At 33.4% G+C, this 9,943-nt stretch overlaps 1 protein-coding gene across 1 annotated transcript; it reads left to right on the forward strand.

Annotated features, from left to right (window-relative positions):
* The first annotated feature begins 8,398 nt into the window (after positions 1-8,398).
* LOC118742446 lies at positions 8,399-9,276 on the forward strand. The gene is made up of 2 exons (XM_036474522.1): positions 8,399-8,954; positions 9,049-9,276. Exons 1-2 carry the CDS (start codon positions 8,578-8,580, stop codon positions 9,167-9,169), a joined length of 498 nt encoding a protein of 165 aa, XP_036330415.1. The 5' UTR covers positions 8,399-8,577; the 3' UTR covers positions 9,170-9,276.
* Positions 9,277-9,943: the final 667 nt, after the last annotated feature.

Genomic DNA, 9,943 nt, shown 5'->3' on the forward strand with positions numbered 1-9,943 from the left:
ACAGGATCTAGCCAACGTTAATCAAAATTATCAAGGCCCCTGGAGGAAAAGCCAGAACATGTACATATCTTTCCGTTATTAAGTTTTGTAACAAATAAATACATATATAAGTCTATGTATATCAATAACACTGTACGGCAAAATCAACTTTTTTTCTGGGTATTGTACCAAACCAATTTTTTTAAGAGTCATAGGTAAAACAGTGATTTCTCCGTTTTTCGAAGTTGGTTTCCGAAATCGAGATATGGGCCTTCGAAGTTCGAAATAGGACCTTTTGTAAAAAGTATATTTAATTATTGCATGTACATAACTAAAAACCTAAAAGTATAGATGTGGTCCTCCTTTTGCTCTTATTTAAATGGTATATAACTTTTGTGTGCAAACTTACATATATTACAGGTGATTAAACCCCCTTTCCCTCGATATGGATATTTGAATACTTCGTATATAAAAATTATAGAAAAACACATTTAAATGAAAAAATACCTTTTTTTTATAAAAAAATATTTTAAACAAAAAAATTATTAACAGTTTTTTTTTTTTAATTAGTACCGTTGTAAAGACGAATAAATCTCCTTTCTTCTGATATACATATTTGTATACCTTTTTTAATGAGAAAAAAATTTAAACAAAAAAATTACTAACCGATTTTTAAAAGGTTGGTACCGTTATAAAGGCGATTAAACCCCCTTTCTTCTTCTGAAGTGCACACTTGTATACTTCGTATATAAAAATTTGAGAAAAACCACATTTAAAGAAAAAAATAACGTTAAAAAATATTTTAAACAAGAAAATTACCAACCGCTTTTTAAACTATTGATACCGTTTTAAAGGCGATTGAACCCCCTTTCTTCTGATATGCATATCTGTATACTTCTTATATAAAAAATCAAGAAAAGCACTTAAAAGGAAAAAATACCAATTTTGTCTTATAAAAAATATTTTAAACAAAAAAATACTGATTAGTAATACAATTGAATACTTTTTTTTTAATAAAACAGAAACTTACCTTTAAAAATCAAAAACCATGGTGTTTTTATCACCCTTATTCTAGAACGTTATGAAAGACGAAAAATCGACATGCTGCTACATGCGGAAAAATGTGCAGCATTGCCAGGTACAAGTTGTATTTCAAACTCAGCTGTATTAAGGAAAACAAAGTGGAAAGAAATTAAAAGAAACACTCATCATGTGCTTGTTTATAGTAAAATTTATTGATTTGATATATTTTGAGGAAAATTAAGGATTCTGATGCATTTGCAGTTATAGCAACGGAGTAAGAGCGCGCTATGGCAATGGACTCCCAAAGGTATGCGGAGCTGTCGGGCATAGTAACCAAGGGCGCATCTATGTCAGCTTCTGGTTGAATTGTTGAACCACGAGCCAGAACTCCTCCTATGCCTGAAGAACTGGTTCCTAATCCAGTTAATGCAATAACAGCTTCTTCCAAGCCATTGAAAACATGCATTTTGTTAGGTCCACCACCTGTTGCGCTTGCTTCTGCCTTCGGCCGCGCTTAGGGATTATAACTCTTACTAAGTAGAATTCTCCTTTCTGTGTTGCCGGAGAAGAGGGGCTTCCGCATGTCAAAGGTATACAATATTTCTTGTGCATAACACAGTATTTTTGTGCAGAACCCACATCGAAATTTGCAAAAAAGTGGATAGTGCAAACCGAATTTAATAATAATTTGAAACATTTATTTTAAATTAAAGTTTAATCCTTTGATTATACGTGTGTGTTAAAGATTTTGGATTCGGGTTATGCGTTGGGACATAACAACCGAAAATCATTGTACAAATAACTAAACCGGACCCAAGTTTCTCGATAATGGGCAACAAAGATTATTTTTTGCTTGTCTATGTAAAGCAGTGTATAAATCTACAACACTAATATTTCCTGCAAACACACATCGATTTACATCTTTTATCTCGCCTCCGACATTACGCAAAAAAGCTTACTCGTTCGCTTTTAGGCATGCCATTATTACGAATTTCGAAAGTTCGAAGATACGACTCGGATTGCAGCATACCATTTCTACGATTCGTGGCAAAATCTGAGTACGAAAGTGTCGCAGAGTAGGGTGTATATTTTTATGTCTTAGACTTCTCTTATATATGTATACTTTTCCTTTAAGTGTTTTTTCTAAAATTTTTATATTCGAAGTATACAAATATGCATATTAGACGAAAGGGGGTTTAATCGTCTAAACAACGGTGTCAATTTTTTAAAAATCGGTGAGTAATTTTATTGTTAAATTTTTCTTTTGTGATAAAAAAAGTTATTTTTTCCTCTTAAGTGTTTTTTCACAAATTTTTATTCACGAAGTATACAAATATGCATGTCACAAGAAAGGGTGTTAAATCACTTTTACAACGATACGAATTTTTTAAAAATCAGTTCAAAATTTTCTGATATATTAAATTTTTAATTTTTCGAAGATTTGACTTTTGACCCGTTATAGCACCTGTAATATAGGTTTGAACAAAAAAATTTATATGCCATATAAATGAGAGCAAAAGGCGGACCAAGTCTGAATTTTAACCTTTTTTCTTGTTACATGTAATGATTAAAAATAATTTTTTACCAAAGGTTCAATTCGAACTTCGAAAGCTCGTATCTCGATTTCGGAGGCTAACTTCGAAAAATGGAGAAATTGCTTTTTTACTTATGACTCAGTCTCTTAAAAAAGTTGGTTTGATCCAATACGCAGCCGAGTGCTGTACAGTGTAAATCTATGACAACGTATATTTTTATTTTATTATTTACAACGATTTTATCAACAATGCAATGTTCTGTGTCCAGCCACCATTCATTGCTATAAAACCTTTGCTTTGCAAAGATCCTATAAAATTCTAGACATCAACATGTATGTACATATGTGGATATATGAATAACGATCGCTTAAAATCTATCTCAAATTTTGTACTTTCGCTGTAAAAATTTCAGGTCTACGTTACGTGGTTTGACTATTGTCAATTAAGTCTAATTTTTTGTATTGCATGCGGTCTACGTTTTTCGTTTTCAATCTCATAAATTGTTTATAATGACCGCTTAGACTTTGTTGCTTTTCCAATTTTTCCTTATAAACAATCGTGGTACAAAACTCAATAAAAATATTAAGAATAAAATGTTTATAATGACTTTTGCTAAAATTTCAAAATTAAAATTTATCAAAACAAATTCTATGAGACTGAGAAATATTATTTTCTACTTTTTAGTCCATTTAAAAAAGCGTGGTATATTAAAAAGTTTTTATTTTATTTTATTTATTTTCTACTTTTTATTTATTTATTTAAATATCAAATGACTTTGTGTTTTAATCTAAATAGGATTTCAAAATCATATTTGAAAATGCACATTTTGGAACATAAAATTAACATTTTAGAATCTCATCTGAATATAAGAATTTATAATTATCAAACGATCGTTTTAAAAAGCGATTTGAATATGCTCATTTTAAAAACTAAAATATATATGTTGGAATATGAATTAAGAATGTTTTTTTCTCAAAACTAAAATAAATATTGTAGGTGACTTTGTTAATTTAGGAATCAGCAATAATAACGACAGGCTTAAAATCGCACAAAGAATTGCTCTTTCCAACAAGTGCTGGTTTGGACTGAGAAGGCAATCGAGAAGCAAGATCATCTATCGTCGTACAAAAATCAGTCAGTAAGTCAGTCCTAACGCCCATTCTGGTTGCGGCGCAGAAGTATGGGCTATAAGACTCTAGCATGATGTGGAGCTTGGGGTTTTCGAGAGGCAGATTATAACGTCTATGCTAACAGAGAAAGAGAATGACTTAGCTTCAATTGGCATTTCCAATTAGCGTAATTTGGCACAGAATTGAAATTAATGGCGTGTTTTGTTGGACTCGGCCAAAATCGCTTAGGCGGTTACAGCGCCAATCAAGAAAAAGAAAGGAACTAAACACTCTTTTTGAATTTTTTTTTTCTAATTCGCACTTTTACCTTCTAGCAGTTTACGCTCGACATAATATATTTATCACCGCGGAGAACGTCGCCAACACACTGTACAGTACACACTTATAAAAAGCTCTTCACAAGCTTTATCCAATATTATTACCAGTAAAATGTTTAGTGTGCAGATTTTCTGTAATTAAAAAGCTTCAACAAGCTTATAAACTTACGCGTTTTTGACAAAACAAACTGTTTCGACTAAGCGATTTGTTACTTTGTAAAAGGCGTACAAAGCATTTCCAAAAAAAGCTCAATATCTTAAGATAAGACATAACTAACCAGCAACCAGTCACAGTGATACTATTGCAATGCGGACACCTCGTTCTTACTGGATACGGTCCTAATTTACTCATAATCGAAGCTATTCCTAGATAAAAAAAACAGAGTTTTTTGCTCTATTTAACAATTTGTTTTTTATTTAATTCACTTTTAATTTCTCTTTTGTACACCAAACTTGACTGTTCATCATGAATGCTTGGAATTTTGAAAACTTTTCCTCGGTGTTGTGTAGTTGGGTTCATGATGTTTTTATCATGGTTGGGTTTACAATATGCCAGTAGCAGGCCTGCACAGTTAACCGGCCCAGATACTGGGAATGTAAACCGGCACTGGCAGGGGCCAATTTTCTTTTTATGAAATAGTGAAGTCATCATGAAAAATTTAGTTTGTTCCCTTATCATTTCATTATATAATTTTAAGCGATTCTCCACAATTAAAAGCCATTCCCTGTTAGCAGATAATTATTTGGAAAATTATTCTGAGTAGATATAAGTCTTAAAGTATGTTTACATATAAATATAATCTCAGTCAAAGCTCGTGTTTAATAACCCCCTTTACACAGGTAAATCTCATATTATTAGACGTCAGATTTGTTGTCTGTGTATTCTCACAGCTCAAGGAAAAGTTATGTTTCTTCTTTGTGCAATTTAAATATATTTTAACTTAATGAAATAAAATTACCTTTACAAACCTCTTTTCACTGCGAGCGTCCATGTTTGTTTACTTTTACATTTGGAATTTCTCTCCTTCTTCACAAAAATCATCGATAAAACTATGTTAGACTCCGAAAAGTTATCGGTTTAAGCTGAGATTATCTTATCATCACAGATTACCAAGGGACGAATTTTGTGTGACTAATCTCTTTTTCTAATTACAGGTTAGGAGGTTAAGCTCGAAAATGAAATGCAGTAATACCCGCTTAACTATCTCACGAAAATTGCCAGCTTTTTGAGGTACTTAGGCCGGTTGGGTACTTAAGAGAACCCGCTTAAGTACCTCGATGCGGGTACTTAAGCGAATATAATTATTTGTTGTAGTTACAACGTCTTGTTAACTTACATAAATAAATCCTTGAATAAAACATCACTATTTAATGAAGTATACGTACATACTTACAGTTTGGACCAGATTCTAAATGATACTGTTTTCCGCTTATGTTTATTAATTTTTAAGATTTGTCAATTAAAATACACTTCATTCCCTAAAAAATACCATATAAACTTAAGCTTAAAATTTTGTAGAACTTCATCAAATTTTCATCAAACTTTCATTTCAAACTTTCTTCCTAGAAGTGACCCAATTCAATTTTAGTGTAACAAGTTCCAAGTGGCAAAAAATTGTCCTTGATTTTTTTAATTTTTTTTGCCGAAGGTGCTGCGATTTTTTCACATAAAAAAATTGTGTTTATTCGTTATATGGAAGCAAATGCGACAAAAAAAAATCTAAAAAATCCACGGTAATTTTTAGCCACTTGAAACATGCATGTTGTTACGGGTAAACTGACGGTAGCAACTAATATCGATTGTGCAGCGCTGCCCCTTATGTTTTTAAAGAGTACTTAAAAGGGGAAAATTATAAGTAAAATGGTAAGTGGGGTACGAAAAACTTAGGTACTTAGGCGGTTGGGTAAATAAGAGGGGAGGTACTTACGAGAGGGACTTTTTTCAGGTTACATGAAACAATTCACGGCGCCCAACAATGTTGTTTACTTAAGCGGGATTCACTGTATACTATATACCAGAGATATAACAAACGAGACGAATTACCAAATGAAATGTGAAATCTCATAACAGCACTTGGATTATTTTTCGGCTGGTAGTAGTAATAGGGTACAAAATCCATTTCATGCTTCACATTGAAAGTTAAAGTATGTAAGTACATACATACATATGTATACTATCTAGTAAAAGTTTTTATTCATATTTAAATTTCAGTGCCTTTGATTTTTATTGATTTGATTTGGGGTTCCATAAAATTAAAGGTATCTGGTTATGAGGCCTTATGAATAAAAAATAAGCAATTGCCTTTTCTGAAAATTTAAAAAAGTTGTTGAACAAATCGAGTAAAAGGTCTAAAGTTTTAATAAAAGGCAATTGCTTATTTCTTATTCATAAGGCCCTTTGTGTGTACCATTATCTTAAAAGTTTGCGAACCCCTGCGATAGGGTATGCGTTAGGATGATTGACTCGTTTTTATACCCGAGCGCACTTGTGCACAAGGGTATATTAATTTTGTTCACATAACGGTTGTTTGTAACAGCCAAAACGAATCGAGATAGATATAGACAAATGTATACATAAATGATCAGGATGAAAAAAGAAATCGATTAAGCTATGTCTGTCTGTTCGTCCGTCTGTCCGTCTGTCCGTCTGCCCGTGTACACGATAACTCGAGCAAAATTTGAGATATCCCAACGAAATTTGGTATGTAGGTTTCCCTTAACCCAAGGTAGGTTGGTATTGAAAATGGGCGACCTTTAACCACGCCCACTTCCCATATAACGGTAATTTCCAGAAATACGAAAACTGCGATATTTTAGTAACTAATGAAGATAATTCACTCAAAATTGATATTTATAATAAGTTTTAGACGACAAATAAGAATATTATAAATTTTTGGAAAATGGGCGTAGCCACGCCCACTTATGGTTACATGTGTATACCTTGGTAACCGCTGCACCAATTTGTTCCAAACCTGGCACAGTTGTTGGCCTTGGTACAGCATAAAAAATCGCCGAAACTTTTTAAAATCGGACAATAACCACGCCCACATCCCATATAACGGTAATTTAGAGAAATACAAAATCTTCGATAAATCAGTAAATATTGAAGCTAATTTATTCAAAATTGATGCTTGCAACAATTCTTTACCAAGAAATACGTTTATGGTAAAATTTTGGAAAATGGGCGTGGCACCGCCCACTTATGATCACATATAAGTATATCGGTAACCGTTCCGCCAATTTGTACCAAACTCGGTGTGGTTATTGTGCTTGCCACATATAAGCAAAACTTTGAAAATTATTGAAATCGGACTAAAATAACGGCCGCTTCTCATGTAACGGTAAATTTCAGAAATGCTTGAAACTTCAATATTTCGAAATTGAAGGACGCTAATTTACTCAAAATTGATACACCCCGGCTTACCATCTAGCGGAAGGTTTCGGAAAGGTGAAAAAACATTTATTTAATACTTGCGCCGGGTATTTAATGTTCGGCTCCGCCCGAACTTAGACTTTCTTACTTGTTTCGAAACCGGTTTCCATAGGTTTTTTCATCGAATATCTATAGGTAATTTTTTAAAATTTTGATTGTCCGATTTGATAAATAAACCGGATTTTTTGTTATCGGACAAACCGGTTCTATTTTGTTTCATAAAAATCGTAACCTCTCAATAAAAATTTTAAATTTTTCGAGGCTTTCAAGGCCTTTTCCAGTTTAAGGAAAACCACTAAATACCAATTTTAGAATTATATCCTAAGTTATTTGGGGCTGCACAGTTTATCATAAAAATTTGGCGCTTAAACGTTTACTACATGTTTGGCCGAGGCTCTCCTCTACTTCGTGCTCTGCTTATTCATGTTGTGACACTTATGGGGAGATCTACACTTTTCCTCCTCCGAAGTGTCCCGAGTGGCAGTAGGCACATTTAAGCACTCGGCTACGGCGGCAAGAGCCTTACTAAAATCCGAAAAAAGTCACCTAAAATGCAATAATTTAATGATAATATAAGACCATATGTAAAATTTTCACTCATTTGTATGTGTTTAACGTTTGATCTAAAAGAACTTTGAATTTATTTTGATTTCTTCTTTTCTAAATAAAAGCTATCTTTACTCCTGGCCAAGACTTCATACCAACAAACACATTTCCCCTATAAAATAAAACGGGTTTATCAGGTTATTTTCCTAATTAAAAAATATGGAACCGGTTTTTTCAAACTGCTCTTCTTCGAATAACTCCAAAACCGGTTTTTGAAAAACCGAACAATCCAACAGCCTAGTATACATTCAATACCAATATATTAATTTCTTTTCACTCACTTTTCTTTGCCCCACTTTGAGAGAATAAAATTATCGCTCAGTTTTATTGGCAAGTTTCGGTTAATCTCCGCGCAGACAGTTGGTCTTACTCTTTCAAGCTACTAAGACTACAGCTGAAAATTGTTATCGGATTAATTTAAGATTTTACGTAGCAACGTAAACAAAATAATAATAAAAAGGTAAAAAAATTAAGCCAACCAATCATTGCTTTTCAACGTCTCAAAAGTGCAGTGCAAAATATTTTACTAAGCAAGAAGTTTCGAACGTTACAAAATGCAATCACAAATTGAAATGGTTGAAATAAATTTGAATACACCAACGACACCAAGCACACCAAGCTCACCAGAGCAGCGTTTCGAGCAGGCCACCGATGCCATTTTGAATTATGTTCTCGGTGACACTGTGCGGGAGCGCGATGATGAGCTGGGGACAAGCGTGGTGGAGGAATCGTTGACTCGACGCAACCAAACGCGCACCGCTTGGGCCCCGCCGTCTGTGGATGATAAGAAGCCCCACCTGCGTTTTTTCGCTGTCGGCCCAAGCACCTATCAGATACGCTGCCCGCTATGCAAGCAACGCGCCGACACTGAGACAGTGCAAATGAGCGGGATTCTGGGGCATCTCAGCTGCCTGCTATCAACGTTATCCTGGTGCGTATAAGTGATTTTAATGTCAATGGGAAGAGCTTAGACAAAATATATATGCATAAATTAAATATATATATTTTATGAACTCATTCCACAGCTGCTTCCCCATTTTCTCCCTGTCCTTTGTGTATGTCTGCCTGCAGAGTCGTTTGAAGAGTAAACGCATGTTTTGCAATAGATGCGGCGGACATCTGGGTTTCTTCTGGCGGCCAACTTGAAATAATGTTTTATTACACATATTAAGATATTCATACGTATGTAGATATGTATGTGTAGAAAATAAGATATAATTGCTCAAATGATATTTTGACTGACATACATATTCAGTCCTAAATAGTATATATGTATGTGCATATGTATTTTGTAAATAAATTAACGTTTAAGTTAAACTATGAAATAACAAATGTTTAGTAATTAAAAAAAGAAGTTTTTTTCATTTATTTTCCCTTAAAAATACATATATTAATTTGAAACAAGTTCAATTTGTTTGTTGCCGATTTTCGTTTTTACATTTCTCTTGCTTTTCTGCTGAGCAGCATTTTTTAGGAAACTCATCTGTTCGCGAATTCTAGATACATTCGTATGTACATAAATACGTTTATAAGTGATCGCATTGTCACGGGTCTATTTTTAGCTGGTAATGAGTCTACAGAAGGCGAAGTGAATAAGAAGAAGGAGGAAGAAAACAAAATTTATGAAATCAGCTGTTGCTGCTGCCGGCACACTATGGGACTACAGCGGCTAAAAGTAGTAAAAACGGATTGGCGAATTCTGAAAAAGTAGTTACGCAGATGCATAGCTATATGTAGTTATATCCAGCTAACCCAAGCCAAAAAGAACTTTCGATAAAAATGCATATTTGCAATCAAGAATTTTTTAATATATCTGTGGTCAAACATTGCTTTACATTTTTTTAAATCTTTTGAATTGTATAAAACAGTTTACCTTGAAATTCTACATAATTTTGTGAGTGTAAAATTTTTCGAGTGCTT

Source organism: Rhagoletis pomonella, unplaced genomic scaffold (genome assembly GCF_013731165.1).
Source record: "Rhagoletis pomonella isolate Grant_MI unplaced genomic scaffold, Rhpom_1.0 Rhpom_scaffold_00007, whole genome shotgun sequence".
Lineage (NCBI taxonomy): Eukaryota > Metazoa > Arthropoda > Insecta > Diptera > Tephritidae > Rhagoletis > Rhagoletis pomonella.

Coding starts and splice junctions, on each gene's coding strand:
- LOC118742446 (XM_036474522.1), top strand. CDS start 8,578: ATGCAATCACAAATTGAAATGGTTGAAATAAATTTGAATACACCAACG. Junction 8,955..9,048: donor CTGCTATCAACGTTATCCTG/GTGCGTATAAGT, acceptor CTCATTCCACAG/CTGCTTCCCCATTTTCTCCC.